The sequence below is a fragment of the Primulina huaijiensis genome, unplaced genomic scaffold, assembly GCF_012295235.1.
Source record: "Primulina huaijiensis isolate GDHJ02 unplaced genomic scaffold, ASM1229523v2 scaffold7585_ERROPOS129901, whole genome shotgun sequence".
In the NCBI taxonomy this organism is placed as follows: domain Eukaryota; kingdom Viridiplantae; phylum Streptophyta; class Magnoliopsida; order Lamiales; family Gesneriaceae; genus Primulina; species Primulina huaijiensis.
Window position 1 is genome coordinate 1 of NW_027361167.1, and position 22678 is coordinate 22678.

Sequence of the window (22678 nt, forward strand, 5' to 3'; positions counted from 1 at the left end):
TGTCTTCTAGTATACTATTATAAATATATGAGTTTGAAATGTGAGATTACTATTTTACCCTTTTATTTTTTTTACAATTTATCATGTTCATGAGGTTATTTAAGTCATTTTATATGTTGATTTAATTCTAATACTATTATAAATATAAATAAATACTATTATAAATATATGAGTTTTAAATGTGAACTTACTATTTTACCCTTTTATTTGTTTTACAATTTATCATGTTCATGAGGTTATTTAAGTCATTTTCTATGTTGATTTAATATAGTCATTAATAATGTACTTAACTCAAACAATATAATTATAATTTTGATTTTATTTTCAAATTCAATTTAATTTTACTTTTAAAATTAATTACTTTAATATTTACATTGACATTAAATTCATAGAAAATCACTATCATAATGTTATAAATTTAAATAAATTGTTTATATTACAAACATTGAGGGTATAATGGGAAGACGAAGGGAGATGAGTCGGATTGAATAAAAATAAATTATTAATAAATATTAAGGTCATATAAAACTTCTTTCTCCCATTTAGAATAGAGATATTTTAAGACTCTTTATGTGTCAATAGAGATACGTGATTGAGAGAAATGTTTGTATGTAAGTGATTTCAAACACTGTTTTTAAGCTATTTAGTCAATTTTTTGTTATATGTGCTGCTAAATAAATATTACTAAATAATATGATCCATTTGATCATTTTGTGTTCTTGCAATGAGATGAGTTTTTTTAGCCTAGAGTTAACATGTTTTATTATTATACGTCATTTGTATTGATCATGTTGTGTTTGGATTGTGTATGTGATTTGTTTGTTCACCGAAAGAAAATAGAAAAAAAGGCCACATATCGCACAAAATTGGTTATTTTCCAATTTTTTATTGTTGAGATATTTTGTTAATTTTTAAACACATAATGCATGTTTGTTGTTTGCTTAGATTATATAGTTTGAAGTGATTTAGAAAATATTAAAAATGCCGAAATATTTTTTTGTTTTTACCTTATGTCTCAGAATATCAAGAGATAATATTTTTTATTTATTGGGGCAAATGTATTTCCAGACTCGTGTCTATAAATCAATATTTAAAATTTTTACTACATTATTGTATTGTCTATTCAAAATTTTTGTATTTATATTTATAGAAGGTATTTGAATTTGAGTTTTTATGTGCTTGCTTATATTATTTTTTTAGTATTATTTATTGTGAAAATAATAGGTGGACTAAAAAATTTTGGTACATTTAGGTGGACTAAATGTATTTCCAAACATAGATTAATTATTAAAAGATATAATATCCAATAGATTTTTGGCATGCGATTTTGTTTTAATTCAATGATTATGCATGATTCTAAATTTTAATTATATCACCAGTTAACGCATGTTTTGTTGTTGCTAGATATATTTTGTCAATGGTCTAATATTTTTTTGGTTTAAGAAAAATTGTGTGACTTTATATTATATTTTTACGACTATTTTCTTAATGGTTTTATTAAAGGATTTTTTTATGATGATTTCCAGGCACTATTTTTCCCTTCGTGTGTTTTTTTTCCCTAAAAAAATATGTGGAATATCTATGAAATAATGACGTTAATAAGGTGCTTTCTCTTTATTTGAAAAAAATATTAGAAAAATTATACAAATTGTGAATAATATAAGTTAGTATTTAATTTGAGAGTGATTTATACTTTTTGTTATTCATATATATTTCCATTTCTGTGTTATTGTACTAAATAAATTATTTTTAAACTTTGACTTATCATTTTTCTCTTATCGAGGTTGTTTGTGTTATGATTTTTTATTCATTTGATTAATATTGTTGGCGGTAATTGATTTTTCTAATATTATATGATATGTCTTGTTGTTTATATGAAAATAAGTATGAGAGTACACCAATCAAAGCCACATATTTTGGGTCTTCTGTCCTACAAAGAAGATAATAGATGGTTTCTGTGAAATATGTAATTTATTGGTTCTTCATACATATAGTCTACGAAATGCGTCAGATTTTGAACAAAAAAGTTAAGACAAATATAGTGGATGAATAAAAGACATGTTAAATAAAAAATAATGTTACATATTACTATGTCCTAATTTCTGTATGATATAATTCAGGCACATTTTTTATAGATATTTGAAATTAGGTCTAACTAAGCAACATGAAACATATACATATATATTAAATCGTATTTAAAGCAAAATGTTAAGATCAAGAATGATTCAGATTTAAATTTCAATGAAGCACAATGAAGAAGAAATTGAAGAATTGTATGTGTACGTTAACGTAAGTGTTATATAGTGATTATGTTGCTACTTCATGGTTTGCGATATATGGCTATCATATAAAATGTCAATATTTCTAAACAATAAAATAGTTTTTCAAAAAGAAAAAATTTCTTAATTCAGAAAAAAAATACATGAAAAAAAATGTGCATATTTCTCATTCTATTCATAATGGTATGAGAATAATTCTAAAGCGTTGTGGACACAATAGATCGATTTTATGCATTTTGTTGAGACATTGAGTCAGTTTCACTTTATTTCCTCCAATATTATTTCGATATATTTCGAGGTGGCTAAAATGTTGTTTTTGTCTCTTTTTTTAGTTAAAGTGTCTAGCCAACTAATCAATATGATATACGATGCTAGCATAGAAAACTCCTCGCCAAAAAAATTCACTTAGCCAAATATTGAAATTCAAATAGAATTCTACAATATTTCATAAAATTAAATTTGATTATCATAAAATGCTTATGAAATATAAACAATTGTATTATTAGATGGGATATTGAATAAGGCAAATATGTTGACATATATTTGAATGATATCTCATACGCATATCTTAATTACGTTATCTGTGTCTTTTCTCAAGATTTTTTAAATACAATTATTAATTTTGTATGTCGTTCCATAAGATATAAAATATTATAAAACAAAATATCAACTCAATAGAAGAAAATTCGTTTTGTTTAAATAAATAATATAATATTATGTTCTAGACTCAATAAATTAGATTGAAACTATATCATCTTCATGATATGATGCACGCAATCATTGTTCTAAAGCTTTCAAAAAAATGACGAACGAGACGACTTTCCTGAATTGCGTCAAATTAAACGAGGACACAATTCTAAGATATATTCATTTAAAGAGATCTTCAAGTATTTTTTGTCACAGTGATTGAGAAATAGTTGTTAATAATTTATTAACATTATAGCTATATGTTGACAATATTGATACTAAATATATAAAAATGATATCACAAGTATCACAATGTTTGAAGAAGGTGCAACACTATTAATTGATTATGTTGTTGAAGAATATACATGTTATGCATACTTTTAGTCACAAGTGAAAATCTATCACGACTAAATGTATTTTTTCTCAAGAGTTATAGTTGATTGTCAAAAACTGAAAAATCATTTAACAACAAAACAAATAGTCGGAAAAATAAGATTATCAGATAAAAACAATGTAGAAAACCGAAAAAATGTCGTGATAAGGAAGCAAACTACGAGCATGTCAGATCACTGATGAGGATTGTGAATAATATAATAGATGTTAAAAACGATCAGATACTTGTTGAGTATACCAAAATGGTTATATGCATATTATAACAAAATACGACAAAGAGGTGTTGAGTTGTCAAAATCAACCAAGAAGCATATTGAAAAGTGTGTCAAGTAGATAAGATAACTTCTCCGATTCATATATATAACGTCTATAGTCATAATTTTTTTATTTTTTGTGACTTTATTTGTTTCAATTGATAAATGCTATTAGCCATGTTTAATTAATTTAAATATGATCAAAATTTCGTACATATATTTTCAGCAGTTGGTTCTCACGTGCAACGTACGTGCATTTTTCTAGTTAAATCTAAATGTCTCGGAAAATGGTAATCTAATCCCAGAAATCATTTCTATCCACGCGAGTGTCGTGACTCATTTCCCGTCGATTATTCTTATCTGTCGGTGGCGACAGCGACAAAATCAGATGAAATTGCCCATCTCGCTATGTATCTTCTCGAAAATCTCAGCGTAGTTCAAGAGGTAGAAACCCAGAAAACAAGAACCCATTATCGATGTTGAGGCCAATTATCTTTGCTACCTTTCCCGCTTCGTCAATGGCGGAGGATTCAAATCAAAGGTTTTCGATGTCTACTTCGACACCGCTGGGCAAGCATTGTTGTCAGAATTGGGTGAGCAGACTAAATTATCGCAATGGCTCCAGCTCTATCGGTAGACTTTCCAGCTTCAGGTAATTGTTAAATTTGGGAACTTCGAATCATTATTTTTCTGCTTTGATTTAAGCCGCCATGGGGACGAACCCTAGATTTAAATCGGTAGACTTTCCAGTTTCCAGCTTCAGGTAATCATTAATCGCTAAATTATCGCCATGACAGGCAAGCATTGTAAATCACATAACACCTGGGAAATTGTGATTTCAAACGAAATGAATAACAAATTTGAATGTTTGTTATTTTGTTATAGTCTCCCAAGCTAATATTTACGAAATATAAATGATTGAAAGGTCTAATAAAAGATATACAATAGTGATCCATTAGATTGTGGAATATATATGTTTCAGTATTGGCATAGCAAATGGAAACAGAAGCGTGCAGGAGCACTCTGCAGGTGTTCCAACGTCGGTGCCTGTTCGTGTGGCGCACGAGCTTCTCCTAGCAGGCCATCGTTATATTGATGTTAGGTGATCTTTAAATAGACTTCAATCAGCCTGCACTTATATAGCTTAAAGAACATTTCGATCAAAAACAAGTGAGATATTTTGTGTTACATTACAAAAATTTGTAAGATTCATGGCTTGAATTCGTGTAGGACTGCCGAGGAGTTTAGCACTGGACATGTTTCTGGTGCTATCAATGTCCCTTTCTTGCTGAGAGTTGGACCAGGTTATAGTAACATACGAGCTAATACAATTTTTGAAAAGCTGGATAAGGTAGTCATAGGGTTTATTTGATCTGGTAAAGTTCCTCGATCGACTAACTTGTTTGAATCACTATAATAGGTATGACCCATAATCCCAAATTTTTGGAGGAAATGTTGTCTCATTGTGGAAAAGATGATGAAATCCTCGTTGTAAGTTCTTTTGTCTAGCTTTTGGATCGAGACATTTGAAATCCTTTTATCATAATTTCGTTCTAATTGTTTGGATATGGGGAGACATCAAATTCTCTTTTCTTGATCAAACCTTTACGTCCAAGTCAAACATTTCTATACAAAAAGAAGAAATCTTCTAATCAAAACACTTTCTGAGTATTGTTTGGCTTGATTGACAGGGATGCCAATTAGGAAAAAGGTCTCTTATGGCTGCGACTGAGCTATTATGTGCTGTAAGTTCTTCCCTTTTCCACAATCTTGTAATCTAAATTGTTCTCAAAATCTATCAGGGGTTGCTAGCTTCAAGTATTTTATTGTGGAATATTTATAATTATATTTAAAGAGAGATGAAATTTTAATTCTTTTTTTTTTAACATTTAAACGATGATTACTGTCCAGCATGAGAAAATGACAAAAGCTCGTCATTATTTTTTTTGTAAGAAATAAAAAAAAATGTATTTGATTTCTTCATGAAAGTAATTAAAAAGGTTAAACTTAATTATAGGGATTTAGTGGAGTAACGGACATGGCTGGAGGATATGCAGCTTGGGTACAAAATGGACTGCCAACAGAGTCTTGACGAAGCTTATTTCCATTGATTTACAAAAACTATCAAAAAAGATGTTTACATGTATATTTTTATTAAAAATTGTGGACTTGTAAGTTAATCATTTCCTAATTAGTAATGGTGTAATTTTTAGTACTTTCTTATTTCCTTGGATCTGTTTTGTTTTGACAAATGAATGCTGTATGGGTTTTTTTTTTTAAACATGATTCACATTTCATTAATCAGGCACCTCATCCTCACGAGTTGATTGAGTATGTTTGTGTTTTACTAATTGTTATGAGTTAGATTCATTACTAACATTTTTTCGATCACGTATGTAATGCAGGGTTTTGGGTTCGTTCAATACGTTTTAGTTAATTAGTGTAATTTGTAAGTTATTGCGTTATCACGAAAAATTACTCATTGATTTAATCATCATAAAAATTGAAAAAAATGTAAAAAGAAAAAGTGATATATAATATATATCTAAACTTTATTATTTAAAGCTCTTTATTAAATAAAAAGATTTACCAAAACTTAGAGATATTTATTTTATTAATAATTGATTAAAAATTAAACTCCTCGTGCTAAATACTTTTATATGTTGGAGATGTTTTTTCATGATTATAAAAATATCATTTAACTAATTAATTTCATCCTTTACAAATCTTTAACTAATTAATTTCATCCTTCACAGGTCCATTTCTTCTATCATTTTAATTTTGAAAGTGGATAACTTTTAGCTTTAATTTATTTTTTAAATATTTTTTTTATTTTTTTTAGATCACACCAGCATATACGTTACGACAGGTTACTATATATATATATATATACACGAAATCCCATGCATGCAGCTCCAGCACTGCTCGTGTCGCATTTTCACTCCATGCAAATGCCACGTACCCCGCACTGACTCTTCACTCCTATCCTTTTCCACGGCTACTATAAAATTTCACTCCCAATATCTCCCAAGTACGTACGTTTATGAGCAAGATCAGAAAATGGCGAAGAAAATGAACTCCGTTTTCAACATGCTACCCGTACTGCTCTTAGTTCATTGCTGTGTGATTCTGCCTATTTTTTCAGGTTTCAGTACTGTGGCGTGCGCAGAAGAAGAGAACGGAGATATTTTGGCTTCGGGGGTTTTGGTGAAAAGGGAAGATAGGAAAGCTCTTGTTTCCAGTGAATATGGAGAGATCTCGGCGGTTCGAATGGGCGATGAAGACATCGGGGCCACTTATCTTGTTCATTTCTTCACTCTGGAGCCCAATTCTCTGTTTCTCCCAGTGTTTCTGCATGAGCATATGGTATTCTATGTCCAAAGAGGTACTCTGTCTTGTTCGCTATTTTAATATGGCCATTAATGGACCCTTTTTATGGTCCATTGCATAAAATCACGTGTTACTCAAAACTGGTTTACCTGAAATCCACAGATCTTGTATGTTCCGTTTTTCAAATTTGATTTACTGTTTTGTTCTTCGAATGTATACAAATTTTCTAAGTGATAAGTTACGTTTACGTTTTCGGTCCATCGCTTAATTACGTTTACTGTTTTGTTCTTCGAAAGTATCCACGAGCCAGTTGACCAGTCTTACGTTTTTATTTTTTGTTTCATCCTAAAATATTAACTGCAGGGAGTGGGAAGTTGAGCTGGGCGGAGGAAAATGATTCGAAGGACATAGATTTGAGGCCAGGAGATGTCTACAGATTGCAGGCTGGAACTGTTTTCTTCATACAGAGCAACTTGGAAACCGAAGGCGAGAGACAAAAACTCAGGATTCATGCCATTTTTGCGGATTCAAACGATGAACCTCGAGTATTTTGCTTCACATTTTAAGTTTTTATTCAACTCTCGTTACTCATAATCAGTCTTTATTTTTAAAAAAATATATATTTGTGATTTTTGTAGGAATCAACAACTGGGCCTTACTCTAGTATCCGAGACATGGTTCTAGGTTTTGACAAGAAAGTTTTGCAGGCGGCATTTAAGGTTATAATTTCCTTCTATACACTTTGTTATTTTCCGTCATCGTTTTCAGTTTTTGTGATGAAATTTACGATTTCGAGCTCATGTTATGGGATTCAAACTCGTGATTTTAATTTTTTAAGGTTACTGAAGAACTGATGGATGAACTATTGAGCGGAGCGAAGCCACCTGCCATTGTTCATGGAATTCCAAGAACTAGGAATGCATTGGAGATGGAAGTTCGATTGATTAGTGGCATTGTGAGAAGCAGAGGGCATGATATCATCCAAGTTAACAAAAAGAAGAGGGAAAAAGCGAAATTATTCAACCTTCTCGAGGACAAGAAAGATTTCGAGAATGACCATGGGTGGAGCACAACCGTCACCGGGAAAAAGTTATCTGTGTTGAAGGAGACCAACATTGGTTTATACATGGTTAACTTGACCCGAGTAAGTTACGAGAACCAGATGGTTTTAATGGTATGGGCTTGGTATTGTAGCTAATTTTGACTCTTTTTTAATAAATAAATTCTTTGAAGGGATCGATGATGGGGCCGCATTGGAACCCCGTGGCTAATGAAATTGGGATCGTCTGGCAAGGGCGGGGAATAGTGAGGATTGTGTGTTCAAGCACCGCAAATGAAACAGGGTGCGAAAATGTGCGGTTTATGGTTGAGGAAGGGGATGTCTTTGCGGTTTCTAGGTTGCATCCGATGGCTCAGATGGCTTTCGAGAATGATACATTTGTTTTTGCAGGATTTATACTTCAGGCAAAGAGGAACCATCCTCAGTTTTTTGCAGGGCAGGCTTCTGTACTCAAAACCTTGGATAGAGAGGTTGTGTCTATTTCCTTCAATGTGACTAAGGCGACATTGGATCAGCTCTTGGCTCCGCAAAGAGACTCTGTGATAGTAGGTTGTACCTCGTGTGCGGAGGAGGAGTTGAGGGTGCTGGAGGAGGAGATGGAGAAAGAGCGAGAGGCGGCTAGACAGAGGGAAGAGGAGGAGGCCCGAAAGAGGGAAGAGGAGAAAGCTCGGAGGGAGGAAGAAGAGGAGAAAAGACGGGAAGAGGAAGCAAGAAAGAGAGAAGAAGAGGAAGCTAAGAGGGAGGAAGAAGAAAGGAAAAGGCGTGAAGAAGAAGAAGAGAGACAAAGGGAGGAAGCAGAGCGAGAAAGGCAAGAAGAGGAGGAAAGGAGACAAAGGGAAGAGGAAGCACAAAGGAAAGAAGAGGAAAAAGCTAAGAGGGAGGAAGCAGAGCGAGAGCGGCGAGAACGGGAGGAGGAGGAACGGAGACGAAGGGAAGAGGAAGCACGGGAGGAAGAAGAAGAGAGACAAAGGGAGGAAGCAGAGCGAGAAAGGCAAAAAGAGGAGGAAGCACAAAGGAAAGAAGAGGAAGAAGCTAAGAGGGAGGAAGCAGAGCGAGAACGGAAGGAGGAGGAACGGAGACGAAGGGAAGAGGAAGCACGGAGGCAAGAAGAGGAAGAATCGAAAAGGCAAGAAGAGGAAAGGAGACGAAGGGAAGAGGAGGAAGCAGAAGCAAGAGCACGAGAAGAGAAGGAAGCTGAGAGGGAAGAAGAAAAGGAGGAAGAGAAAGCGAGAGAGAGAGAAGAAGAGGAAGCTTGGAAGGAAGAAGAGCGGAGAAGGAGAGAAGAAGAGGAAAAGGGAAGAGAGGAGGAGGAATCTCGTTGGGAGCGGGAGGAGGAAGAAAGAAGGGAAATGGAGAGAGCGAGGAAAGAAGCAGAGAAAAGAGAGGAAAAAGAAAAGGCAAGACAAGAAGAAGAAGCTAGAACGGAGGAGCACAAGAGTGAGGAAGAACGGGCAGCTGAAGAGGAACGACGATGGGAGGAGGCGGAAGAAGCAGAAAGTCGCCATGGGGGAGGCGGCGACAGAGAACAAGCATACAAGTTTAGGTTGGAATGGTAAAAATGGGCATTAATCACGAATAGGGAAGAAGAGTTTCAGAGAGATTTTTTCTGTGTTTTTAAGTAAATTGGATTTCATGAATGCCTCTTTTGAAGCTATGATCTTCTCAACATTTCCTTTTTGCATGTAAGTGGGGGTACGAACAGTTTCGCTTTTGGTTTAGAAGTCTCAATGTTTAAGTGTTGTACAAAAACTTCTCAAGTTCTAGTATTCTGGCTCGTTCACATATAAATTTACCAAAAATAAAATTTCACGAGATTTCTTAGAAAATGATCAATGCCTTCGTTCCCCCGATCAATATTGCATCATTATCAGCCGTTGGAACAAGCCGATAATGGATATGTTCGAAGCCCCCTGAGTTGGTCTCTAGTATAATAATTATTCCGAACAAGTACACAAATATTACGAGCCCGACAACGATGAGCACCAAAGTTTATGAAAACGTCGTTCTCACAAAACTTGATCTCGGTGGATTTATATATTATTATTTCCAATAATTTATTTTCGTTGTTCTCAGTTTTTATATACAATTTACAAGTTTTTATTGATTAAAAGTTTAAAAATATTTAAAATAAATTCTTTTGCATTAATCACGAGTAAAAACTTCTTTTTCAAGTTAATAATAAGATTTTAAAATTTTATCTTCTTTTAAAAAAATCCTTAAAATACTCATTATCGTCTAATCCAGTGAAATGGAACGGAGATAGTTTAAAAAATGATATTATTAAACATTATTTTTTATTTTTAATATTTCTTCAATTTTTTTTTAAAAAAATATCCTCGTCTGATAAACGCATGTTGACATTACCGTTGTAACACAAAAAGACAATATTTAGAATAAACGTCGAAATCATTTTCGTCATGGATATTTATTATCTGATAATTAATTATATTTAATTGAGAGGCCAAATATCAATAAGGATATAAACGACCCAACCTGGACAATATTAGGCTCGAGCTCGGCTCGTTTGAAGTATGTATAAGTTCGAGCTCAATTCGAACTTTTATCATGAGACTCGAGATCGGCACGTTTTAAAACTATCAAATTCGCTAGTAGTTCGATCTCGGCTCATTAATAACTCATTTATCATATTTAACGAGTCTGATTCGAGCTCGGTTCGTTATGCCTATCATTAAATACTTTAGTTATTTCCAATAGTTTTTCATCATATAAAAATATTTATTAAATAAAGATAAAATGAGAAATTGATTAGTAAGATTTACTTTTCAATTAACTTTATTCGTCTATATGAAAACACATACAAACTTAAATATATTTGAAGCGTCACAAAAATGTTCCTCTTTAATGTAATTATTGGATTAATAAATATAGTGTTGACTTTTTAATTTTAATTTTAATGGTCAAACGTTGCCTCGAAAATTCAAACTGTTAATTAGTATGTCGATGAATCTGGCCACTTTGCTTATAGCTAGCTAATAATGATGTGGTGTTTCCAACTAATAAGGAAAATGAGATATTATGTATTTCGAAAAATTCTTGTAAGCCGGTCTCACGGATAAATTTTGTGGTCGAATATTTTATCTGGGTCATTTATGAAAAAATTATTAATTTTTATGCTAAAAGTATTACTTTTTATTATGAATATCGGTAGGGTTGACCCATCTCACAGATAAAGATTCGTGAAACCGTCTACTGTCACTTATTCATTCCGTGTTAATCATAATATTTATGGTAAGCTGGTCCCAAAGCGTGGTATTCGTCAAGGTGATCCTTTATCTCCATATCTATTTGCTTTATGTGCTCAAGGACTTTCGGCCATATTATCTTGTGCGGTGCGAAATAAACTGTTTCAAGGAGTTAAAATTGCCCATAACTGTCAAGAAATATCTCACTTACTGTTTGCAGATGATAGCTTAATTTTCTTTCGTGCTATGGAAACAGAGTGCATACAGCTTCGAAGATGTTTGAGAGTTTATGAAAGAGCTTCTGGCCAAGCAGTAAATTATGATAAATCGGCCCTCAGCTTCAGCCCGAGTGTTTCTTCGGATACTATTAATGCAATCCAGACTATCTTCTCTATACCGGTGGTTCAAGGCCATGAAATTTATTTGGGCATTCCTACGTTCTCTCTTCGTAGTAAGCGCATTCAATTCTCTAATCTTCGTGAAAGACTTATCAAAATGATAAATGGCTGGGCATCACGATTTTTCTCTGCTGGAGGAAAAGAAACTCTAATTAAATCAATCTTGCAAGCCATACCCTCTTATGCAATGTCCTGCTTTAAGCTACCTATTTCATTATGTCATGAACTGGAGCAGTTGTGCGCTAATTTCTGGTGGAATAAAAAAATTGATGGAGAGGGAATGCATTGGGCTAGCTGGAGGAAATTATGTAGGCCGAAGCAATATGGAGGTATGGGGTTTCGTAATCTCTCTGATTTTAATCGTGCTCTTCTTGCTAAACAGGTATGGAAAATTATTACGGAGCCTTCATCGCTTATGGCACAAACGCTCAAATCTCGATATTTTAAAGATTGTGACATTATGGATGCTACTTTAGGATCGAATCCATCCTACATATGGCGATCGATCCTTTGGAGTCGAGATCTTATTCAAAAAGGATTAATGTGGAGGGTTGGGAATGGATCCCACATCAATGCACTTACTGATTGCTGGATTCCTAGTCTCTTTTCTGGAAAAAGCTCGATGACAGGCTCAAGTGGTCTGAGTAAGGTTCAAGAACTTATTTCAGGTGACAGAACGTGGAATGAAGTTGAGGTATGCTCCAGATTTCCTTCGTTCGAAGCAGAATGTATTCTTGATATACCTCTGAGAAATCAGCACGATGAAGATGATAGATTCTGGAAGTGGGGAAAGAAAGGCAAGTACACAGTTAAATCGGGCTACCTGGCTCAAATTGGATGCTTTGATCCACATGAATCTCTATCGGCATTCTCGTTGGAAAAGTGGTGGAAAAATATTTGGCAGCTAAACATCCCACAAAAAGTTCGAATATTTTTTTGGCGTGCGAGCAATGAATTAATTCCCATTGAACTGAACTTGTTTAGAAGACATTTACATGCCAATGGATGCTGTTTTTATTGTAGCTCTTCGAATGCTTCAACAAGCCATTGTCTAATCTTTTGCCCCCTTGTAAGACAAATCTGGAAAGGTACGCTTTTTTGGCCATATCTAAAGAAATGCGATGTGCTGTCGTTTATATCATGTGGGTTGTGCCTAATGGATCAAGTTTCAACTGCTGATTTTGAATTGTTTGCAATGCTTGCTTGGGCAATTTTGAAAGAGATTTGTATTTTAAAACATAATAGCCACATTCCCAACAAATGTATTAAAGTTGAGTGGGTATTGTCATATCTTGAGCAATTTAGAACTGCTAGATGTGCTTGGAATTTAGCTTCAGGAGAGGTGCAGAGTAGCAGGGATATGAGGTGGGTGCCTCCTCCGTTGGGGCAGTGGCGACTTGATGTCGATGCTGGGTTTAATGATACTATTGGTAAATATAGTGTGGGTGCTGTGATTCGAAATCATTGTGGAATTATTTTTGCTGCCTCAGCCATAGGCATACGTAGACCAGGATCAGTGTTGGAGGCAGAGCTCTCGGCTATCCATTTTGGTTTGATGCTTGCTGTGAGAGGTAACTTTTCTGATGTTTGGGTCTTCTCGGACTCCTGTAATGCTGTTAAAGAGGTAATATCGAAGTCTGAGGCTCGAAACCATCAAGGACTGTTAGTCTTGAACATATTGGATATTTTAACTTCTGGTAGATTTAAAAAGTTAAATCATGTTAGTAGAAATGCAAACAAGTTAGCGCACCGTTTGGCGCATTTTGCTTTATCTCATCCTTCTCGTTCATGTTGGATGGATGGTTTTTACCATCGTGATTGATGGATGTAGCTACTGTTGATTTAATTAATGCATAATATCTGATTTCAACTCAAAAAAAAAAAAAATAAAATTATTTGTTTGAAACCCTAAACCTACCCGTGTATTTTCAGAGAGAACGAAGTTTAACTGTTGTGTTCTTCGATATTAGATTCGGCTTCAGAATCGGGGAAGGATAGATGGCGGATCTTGATTTGGACCTGGACGAGCTGTTAGACGGCCCCACGCAGGTCCCCGTTCGATCCACACGCTTCAATCCCAAGAACTCAAAATTCAAGCCGAGGGTCAAAACTGAGCCATCTCAACACCCGCCAGCATCTTCATCTGACTCGGCTGAACTGATGGGAAAGGAATCGGATTCCATTCCCTTGCCCAAAAAGGAGGAACTTGGTATTAAACCCGAATTTGCAAATGATGCTGAGATGGACATTGACTTGAAGTGTGGGGGGATAGTTGTAAACGGAATGAAAAAAGAAGAGACCGAAGATTTAATGGAAACTGAAGAAGGGGAAGCAGAGGACGAAGTTGTTAGAGAAATTGATGTCTATCTAACTTCTTCTCTGGATCCTAATACTCGGGTATTATTGAGTGTTTAATTTTAAATCTTTTTGTAGGAATTTTGTGAGTTGATTAAATGAACGATCATGGAGCACGAGGTAGTGGAACATTTACTTGGTTCTTTTTTCTCTTTTGCCATTCAGTTGTATGTGTTGCAATACCCACTCAGACCAATGTGGCGGCCATATGAAATGGAAGGAAGATGTGAAGAGGTATTCATATTTTCCATTTGCTGGTGAAGTATTTTATTAACAAGTTTGATCTGGCAACTGTCTTGTGGTAAAAGAAAACACGTCTTAGGCTAAGTTGAGAACTCTACATATTGTGAGACTTGGTGTTGATTTTTCAGGTGAGGGTGAAACCTGCAAGTAACGAAGTAGAGGTTGATTTGGCCATCGATTTTGAATCCAAGAATTATTATAGAAATGCTGATTCTAGAGTTTTGATGAAAAAACAGGTTTGCTTTTTAAGACTCTTTTATTTGTACGATAGATGTTTCAGTTAGTTAATTAATGAGATAAGGTAAATACACTCTACTTGTTTCTATAAAGGTTTGGTGCATGACCTCTATTAACTATCAAATTTATGTTTTAAATTCTAGTAAGAAGGCTTTGTGGCATCAGTTTTAATTTAATAGAATCGACGACAGTCATAACCTAACATGATGTCGGTATTATTCTTGTATTAATAAACATTGATACAGACTTTCTTCTACTTCCACGTTTTTAGCAGCTCATTTTTCTTTTAGGGTGTAAAATTTGTATCCTCTGTTTTTTGTTCTTTTTATAGACTCTTGCTTCATCATGGAAGCCACCTCAGGCAAGTGGTTATGCTGTTGGGGTTCTAACTGGAAATGAGGCATGCTTTCGTATCTCATAGAATCTTTCTGTTGCTCATTTTGAATGCCGGTGGGCTGCTGATGCTCAAACCTTAGCTGGACAATCACAATCTGTTGTTTGTCATGCAGTTACACTTGAACCCTATACACGCAGTTGTACAACTTCGACCTTCCATAGAGCATCTTGATTCTATTGAATCCAAAAGGAAGGTTGTTACCAGTGTGGAAGATTCTGTGAAGGCAGAGGAGATCAAGCAGGAAAAACTTTCGAGTGCATCAAAACAATTGGTTAGTTGACTCATTTACTGTCACAACTAATATGACATTTATTTATTACACCTCTTTTTACTTAGTTGACATTTCTAGGCATACTAAACAAGTGGCTGAGTTAGTTATGACAATATCTTAGCATGCATCATCTCTTGATTATCAACTAGGACTGGAATATAAAGCCATCTTAAACAGGTGGGTACATGGGCATGAAAAATATGTGTATAAGAAATGCCTGTATCTTAAATTAAGTGGACGTCGAAGCAATTTCAGTTCCAATGTCTTATGTCATACATTTATGTGTTACATCTTTGGGAGATTCAATTTTTACATCAAGACCCTTCTTCCTTGCAGATCAAACCATCAGGGCAGGAAAAGGATATTGTAGAAGTATGCACACCTTGGCTCTCCGGATTCTCTTGCTGCCATCTATTATTTTCATCCCTAATAGTGTAGCATCTGAAATCTAATATATTATTTTTACTTTATTGTGTTTTATTATTTTGAGGGTTATGTGCTGTCAATAGCAGTGTGTTACTATGCAAAAACAAGGAACTTCACTTTAACATTAACAAATAAATGGCTTCAAATTGTGCTCTTATCTATGATATTACTGAAAGTTGAGGTGAAAATGCATTGGCAGTTTTCTTTTTGTGGAAGAAGGTTATTGATCTTTTGTGTAGGGTTTCTGTCAAGGAATCGTCCTTCTAATAAATACCAAAAAATGCCCTTGGTTGTGGCAGTATATCTACTTTCTGAAGGATCATGTCTATTCAGTAGGCTTTAAATTGCTCGAGTTGCTATAAAGAACTTTTGTCTATACTAATGAGCCAGGGAAATCAAATTCATAGAGCTTTTTGCAACTTACTGGTTAAGCTATTGCACGTAAGATGAAAGAAAGACTGCGCTAGGATTTTGCATGATGAACCAAGAATTTGATGGATGGGCTCTGAAGGTGTATTCAGCATGGATTGTAGAGAGTCTTTAATATTTTAGGATCTTGCTGTCAATTTCTGCTTCAAAGTGAAGTGGAAGAAGTCCAATGGTTTGCAGACATTACATAACCTATATTTTCGTGTTGCATGGAATGACGGAGATGCCACTTTTTCAATGCTATTTTTCTGCCCATTTATGTGGTTAAGAAACTTCTCTTTGCCAAGATTTAATTCTGTAGAGTTGATTACCATTTCTTTTAATTGGATTTCAAGTGTTCCTTAATCTTTTGCTATTTTTTCAGGATTGGATTCATCTGACATACTATAGTGCAAGAAGCGACATGGCATCAAGATACTCGCAAAAAATGGTGGCTCAGGAAGGATCACCTATTCATTTTTCCATGAGCTCGTATGTTTTTGAATGCTGCTACTACTTGTTCCCACATTGTTCATCGTATGTATGTTTTCACATATCTCTATTTTTTCTTTGTTCGAAATGAAGGTATGATTATCTGAATAGCTTGTATCCTGGCACATCTAATGACAATGTCCAGATCAGTGGTCCTCCAAGAAGGTATCCAATCATACTGCCTTACCTTTTTAATGAAAGATACATTTGTTTTGTTTTCTTTGCTTTTACTGCCGAGAGAATCCAAAATTTTGTTCTAACCTCTTATTGTGCTCAAAGGATAGTAAAATCCTCCCTTGTATATCTGTTTTGGACTGTCTGTCGTAGCTTTACTTTTAGTAAATACGAAATGTAATGTTAAGTTGGTATGGACATTATTTGTCTCAGCTCGGTAGATTATCTTTATAAATGGAGGGACAGATCTTTACTTTGTGATAATATTAATAATATTTTGTCCTCTCTTACTGAGGAGCTCCCTAGATGTGTTGCTTTGACGTTGCATGTTTTCGTTCCATTTTCACTGATGTTGATACGTATTATCATAAACCCCCTTATTGATTGAAGCACATCTTCAGATATAATCCCTTGCCCATCTTCGGAGTCATTTCCTATTTTTGTGCTCTACTCCATTATCAAAAGAATGCAGCCATAGAAATATTCGCATATATAATTTTTCCCAAGTTTTTAATTTTTAGCATTTTCCGTGTTGCGCAAACTCTTATTTGTTTTTTTTCCAAGTATTATTCGCTGCTACGTGGTTCGTTGTGTTGGGATATAGATGGTCAACTTATTTTTGGATGGTGTTTCAGGCTGTTGCTGACTCTACCGCTAAAAGAACGGTTTAAAACTTGGCTTCTTGAGGTCTGTTACTGCTTTTCGTGTTTCCAAGTTCTGTCTTCCCAAATATTTTCGGTGATTTTATTTTCTTTGTCAAGTGTTTACGTCTTCTATCTTTTCACACCCACTTTGCTTTACTTTCTGTGAATTAGGTGAACAATTATTTATTTATTTTTTGTTACAAAAAATCATTTTTTTCTGTAAATGAAGCATTACACTGAGTTGGTTGCATCTGTTCTAAGAAGGGTTGATTTAGACATTTTGGCGAATGGTGATGTCCTTTAACTTTTAGATTTATGTTCTTCCTCCTCTCTCCGGCGCTTCATTTTTTATTGGGGCACTCCAGGTCTTGTTTGTCTTCATCATCACCCACCATTTCCTTACGTCTATCTTCCCTTCAGGTCTTCTTTTAGCTCTGGTATTTGTGGGACGTCTGGTGACATTTAATATTTCTTCCAATTGATTTGTGAATTGCTGGAACAGGGCCCTCCAATTCATCGATTTGACGCTTTGAAGTACCTAGCTTTGGATGAATCCGTCGAAGAAATTTTGGGAGTCTTGCAGGAATATGCCCGATTAGTTCAGGGACTTTGGGTTCCTAAAAGTTATTTGGTGTATGGAACCGATCAAGGAATAGAAGTTTTAGCCAGGGATTATGTTCTTCTTTTATTTACCAAGAATCCCCTCATTAACAGCTCTCAATTGCCTCGACGACCTCAACTTGCTAAAGCAATGAAAGATGTCCTGAAAGTGTTGTCTGTGGAGAGACCTGCCTTCAGTGACTGGAAACTGAAAGAGCTCCCAGATTTTAGTTTCATCAAACTTAATTCCTCTGTGGTAAAAAAACAACAAGAAGAGTGGGATTGCTTAGAGAGTAAAATCAATGGTCTTCTTTTTGGAGGAAAAACTGGACCTGCTATGACGGCTTCTTCAAAGTCTAACACCACAAACAATTCGATCGCGAAAAGTTCCGATATAGTCGGTACAAGGACTCTGATTGGAACAAACTCAAGGATCCAAATGTCCGAAGAAGCTCGAGAGGCTATTGCAAAAGCACTTCAAAAACTTTTTAAAAGTGTCAAAGTTTGCGGGTGAGTTGCTCTGTTATATGAGTTATTTCTCTCAAGCCGTTAATTATACTTGTGATTGTAAATGCCATCTTCTAGGTAGTAACATCTTGTTACCTGTTTGATACAGATGCTAATTTTATTTATAACTAGATGGATTAAAGTGATTGAAGTGCAACAATTTTCTGACATAATATGTGCTTTGAGTCGATGTTTTTTTTTCTTCTCTGCCTTCTGACTTCTATAATGGACATTCGAATGGAAATGATGCTGACAGTAGAGCTGGTGGAGCAAATTGAGTGGAAGTTTGAGACACTAATTTGTTTGTTCTCAGACTTGAGGGCTTATATGTAGGCTTCATTATTATTTACTTCACTGAGCACTGGGAGAAATGTTGGTGGACTAGATTCTCAAATCAAGTCTATTTGGCTCTTGCTTACTTTTATTGAGTTAACCTGACTCTTGAGCTTATCTGCTTTACCTCAATCTAGGAAGAAGGTTTTCCTGAAGGATTTTAGTTTGATTTTGGGTAAACTACATGTATATATGCTATATTATGACAGTTTTCAACAAATTAGCCAACGTTTACGGGACATGGCAGTGTCTGAGTCTGCACGCTCGACGGGATTTGCTAAAGAGGCTGTAGCTGCAGCGAACAGTATCGATTCTTTTCCGACCGAGCTTCAGGCAATCGTTAATCAGGTAGCCGTTAATATTCATGGCATTTGCGTTCCGAAATCATCACCAGATCATCCACAGTATGACCCATTCAGGTTCCATTTGGATACTACCTTTTTCTGTTAAAGAACATTGAACTTGCTTTTATTGAAAAAACATCTCTTGTTTGTCATCAATTAATGTCTGATTCTTGCCTTCGTAGGAAAGTTGTCATCAATCTTTTTGTTGCTGAAGGACCAAATGCAAAGCTTAAAAAGGCTCCTATAATTGAGGCTGCCAAGATGGAACTTAAGAGGGATATAACTACCACAGAGTATAATAAGGTCAGTACAAAATGTGTAATATAATAGATGATTGTGAGATAATGGCAATGATGATTGTATATTCAGGTTTAAGATTATATTCTCCTCTCCGCTGCTCTTTATTTCAAACTTTTTCCCTGGCAATGGGACTAGGTTTATTTTATGTTTGAGTTACAAAAGTGTGCGAAGAGAGCTTTGTTTTTTTTTTTGGGGTATTTTATGCTGATGTTAACAACATAGCTTGCATATGTCAAGGGAAGAGATAAAAAAATTTTGGCTCCTTATATTTGATGGCAACTTTTGAACTCTGTTTTGGAGTTTCTTTATTTGTGAAGTTTCCTTCATTGTCATCCTTTACAACTTTTTCAAAACTGAAAAGGAAAAGAAGGAAATATCTTGTATCTTGCATATGGCAAAATGCTGAAGCTTTTGTTGCTAACTCAACTTTCTAAGCAGATTTCTTACTTGCCAGCTGCTGACATTCAGAGGGAGATCAAGGCTTCTGTGTTTTCTCAATTCCTCCAAGTGTTATTGTTTGATTTAATTATTTGTCATTTGTATTTGGGTTTGATGTACAGGTCTTGCAGGAATTGTGTATATCTCAAGCTTCTGCTTGGGTACTGAGGAGTGGTGACAGAAACCCAATACATTGAAGTTTATGCTGGCAAATTCATACTCCAGTACGTGCGGATAGATGTAGGATGCTTTCCGAGATACTCATTTAAGAGATCACTGTTTAATTTCTATAAAATAGGAAGATTGTTGTTTTGGCCGGTTAATTGAGTTCCTAATTGCACCAAAGTTGTGGATGTCGATTTAGACTATTTGACTGAGTTTAATTTTACTTAATCAAGTTTTTTCTTGGACAAGGATGGGATGCAACTTGTTCTCATAAATCATTTGCTATTGGTATCATTCCAACAGCTTATCAAAAAACCTGGAATGGGACATTGATTTAGTTGATAACTTTCATGATTTTTATTAGATACTAATTGGATCAGTCAAGCCTTGGTTCTGTTGTTGGAGGTTACACTTGCTGGCTTGAACATTTCGGAATTGGACATTGATTTAGTTGATAACTTTCATGATTTTTATTAGATACTAATTGGATCAGTCAAGCCTTGGTTCTGTTGTTGGAGGTTACACTTGCTGGCTTGAACATGTAGGTCGTTAGTTTCTATGCTTGTTTTTCGAGTTTGATTCTCACCCTTTGTTTCTTCCTCACAATCATCATTGTGCTTTTCTAGTAGCATCACTTTTGCAGCCCCTTGTTGTTTTATAGTATCTTTGACGACTGGCTAATATAATGGTTTCCTGTGTAGGATGTCCCACTTGATGCTAGCAAGAATAGTACTTTCTGGCTTGGTGATTGATGGCTCAGTTCATCCAAAATAATTAGAGTTAATTGAGAGCATTGTCAATCAAGGTACCTTGTCCCTGAGGCAAGTTTGCAATATTTACACTAGGACTAGAATATGAACCGTTGTCCCAGATTTTCATTGATCATAACCAGAAAAGCTCTCAGCGTTGGTTTTTTTTTATTTTTTTTTTGTTGTCTCCATTGACATGGTTTATTTAATTTCAACATCACCTTAAACTCTAGCTATCATGACAGGACCTAGATATAACCAGCACCCCCACCCCCACGCCCACCCCCACCCCCACCCCCAAATTCTGTTTCAGCGATTGAATTTCAGTAAAAATTGAAAATCAATGGCATTTGCTGTACCTGCCAAAGTTTCTCTTACTTCCACCAGCCAATTTTATTCACCACTTGCATTTTTAAACCATAGTAACCAAATTCTTCTGCAGGTGCGGCCCTGTTCTAAGACTTCCATGCCAACTGTTTCACAGTTCGATAATTTCATTCGAAGTTGTAACGTTCAGAGTGAAAGAACGGTCTTACGATAAGTTTTCTTTCACCAATTAAATTTGAACTTTGACGTGCATTTGGAAATCTATATACTTACGGCCTCCCTGATGCTGCTTCAATATGAACCCTGATGTTCAACTTACAATGCAGATTCTCTTACGTTGCCTAATGATAAATATTGCCGTCAAAATGTACTTTTGCATGAGTTGGAATGTGGACACATAGTATGTTTATTGTGTACAAGTTCGTTCGGTCATTTTTGGTAGGATAAATGTAAATTGATATGATTTCTTCAATATATTGCCTTGTTAAAGTTCACATACTCAGTTTGAAGAATTCATGAAATTTTGGTTAGAGATTAAGATTTAGATATCAAATTTTTGAGAAATAGCGTGGAAACATGTGATATGTTTACCTTTTGTACTGTCATAATCTTTCTTGCCAATTTCTTGACCGAGTTTCATAGGAAGTTTACCCGTTGGCTTGAGTTGTATTTGTTGTATGTTTTATCAACTTCTTTGGGCATCTGCATTGGTTGTTCCAATGGAGGTGTTATCGCACCCAATTGGTGATAAAATCAATGTGGGTGGCTCACTCCATTGTACGCATTCATTTTAAATTTATAATTACATTTTAATTTAGATAAATGACCTTGTTAAAATAAGAATAAATGATTTTAAGTAATAAATATATGTGGAGTTACTATATATAATTTGTATATACATTTAAAATCAAGATATTGATGTAATTCGTCCATTGATTATTTTTTTCCATCAACTTTCACCTAATATGTATCCATTAAACCATTTAACATGGTTAGAAATAAATTAATTTTTCAATAGCTTTTACCAAAATAAACTTTATCATATTTTCATCAACGAATATAGTTTATAAACTCTAGAGCTATAGTTGAAACGATCAAATTGATGCATCAAGTCTTACACGTTATTTATTTTATAGAACTAATTCTATGTTATCTACTTTTGGTGGACTTTGTATAGGGATGTAAACGAATCGAATCGATGTCGAATACTTTCAGACTCGAGCTCGATTCGAGCTTTTATCGCTAGGCTCGAACTCGGTTCGTTTGAAAAACTTATAGCTCGAGCTCGATTCATTAATAGTTCGTTTATAATATTTAACGAATTTGAGTCGAACTCAGATCGTTAAACAAACTCGTTTTTTAGCTCGTTAAATAAAATTATTTTCGAGCTCTTTGAACATTCTAGCCAAAATACCAACTAATATATGAAAAATTGAAAGATTGATTTCTCATTTTATAACATTCACATGTTATCTATTTCACTAAAATTAATGCAAGACAACAAATAAATAATGTATATTGCTAAAATCACTACCCAATAAAACCAGTCCAACGAATTAGTCGAGCTCGAGCTCGGGCCACATAAACGAGCTTACGAGTCGAATACCATTATACTGGAGCTTAACTCGATAAAATTGTTGAGTTCGAACTCAATTCGGTAAAAC

At 34.7% G+C, this 22678-nt stretch overlaps 3 protein-coding genes across 3 annotated transcripts; all 3 read left to right on the forward strand.

Moving 5' to 3' along the window:
* The first annotated feature begins 3962 nt into the window (after positions 1 to 3962).
* Positions 3963 to 5942, forward strand: LOC140970557 (thiosulfate sulfurtransferase 16, chloroplastic-like). Its single transcript, XM_073432349.1, has 6 exons — positions 3963 to 4265; positions 4596 to 4715; positions 4844 to 4917; positions 5034 to 5104; positions 5305 to 5358; positions 5631 to 5942. The coding sequence occupies exons 1-6, from the start codon at positions 4090 to 4092 to the stop codon at positions 5703 to 5705; spliced, it is 570 nt and encodes a 189-aa protein (XP_073288450.1). The 5' UTR covers positions 3963 to 4089; the 3' UTR covers positions 5706 to 5942.
* Positions 5943 to 6653: 711 nt separating this feature from the next.
* On the forward strand, positions 6654 to 9752 carry LOC140970545 (vicilin-like seed storage protein At4g36700). Its single transcript, XM_073432330.1, has 5 exons — positions 6654 to 6998; positions 7307 to 7488; positions 7582 to 7662; positions 7782 to 8087; positions 8177 to 9752. Exons 1-5 carry the CDS (start codon positions 6674 to 6676, stop codon positions 9557 to 9559), a joined length of 2277 nt encoding a protein of 758 aa, XP_073288431.1. The 5' UTR covers positions 6654 to 6673; the 3' UTR covers positions 9560 to 9752.
* Positions 9753 to 13500: 3748 nt separating this feature from the next.
* On the forward strand, positions 13501 to 21589 carry LOC140970548 (uncharacterized). The gene is made up of 15 exons (XM_073432333.1): positions 13501 to 14001; positions 14125 to 14193; positions 14331 to 14438; positions 14771 to 14845; positions 14949 to 15107; positions 15444 to 15479; positions 16327 to 16433; positions 16527 to 16598; positions 17243 to 17294; positions 17754 to 18361; positions 18901 to 19110; positions 19218 to 19338; positions 19896 to 19997; positions 20640 to 20743; positions 21130 to 21589. The coding sequence occupies exons 1-13, from the start codon at positions 13603 to 13605 to the stop codon at positions 19968 to 19970; spliced, it is 2091 nt and encodes a 696-aa protein (XP_073288434.1). The 5' UTR covers positions 13501 to 13602; the 3' UTR covers positions 19971 to 19997; positions 20640 to 20743; positions 21130 to 21589.
* Positions 21590 to 22678: the final 1089 nt, after the last annotated feature.

Bases quoted from the DNA above. Each gene is read 5' to 3' on its own strand.
- LOC140970548 (XM_073432333.1), top strand. From the start codon at position 13,603: ATGGCGGATCTTGATTTGGACCTGGACGAGCTGTTAGACGGCCCCACG. The intron at 15,108-15,443 runs GTTAGTTGACTC...TCTTCCTTGCAG, and splicing joins CGAGTGCATCAAAACAATTG to ATCAAACCATCAGGGCAGGA. The intron at 15,480-16,326 runs GTATGCACACCT...CTATTTTTTCAG, and splicing joins AGGAAAAGGATATTGTAGAA to GATTGGATTCATCTGACATA.
- LOC140970545 (XM_073432330.1), top strand. From the start codon at position 6,674: ATGGCGAAGAAAATGAACTCCGTTTTCAACATGCTACCCGTACTGCTC. The intron at 7,489-7,581 runs GTATTTTGCTTC...TGATTTTTGTAG, and splicing joins ATTCAAACGATGAACCTCGA to GAATCAACAACTGGGCCTTA. The intron at 8,088-8,176 runs GTAAGTTACGAG...AATTCTTTGAAG, and splicing joins ACATGGTTAACTTGACCCGA to GGATCGATGATGGGGCCGCA.
- LOC140970557 (XM_073432349.1), top strand. From the start codon at position 4,090: ATGTTGAGGCCAATTATCTTTGCTACCTTTCCCGCTTCGTCAATGGCG. The intron at 4,716-4,843 runs GTGATCTTTAAA...GAATTCGTGTAG, and splicing joins CATCGTTATATTGATGTTAG to GACTGCCGAGGAGTTTAGCA. The intron at 4,918-5,033 runs GTTATAGTAACA...TCACTATAATAG, and splicing joins CTTGCTGAGAGTTGGACCAG to GTATGACCCATAATCCCAAA.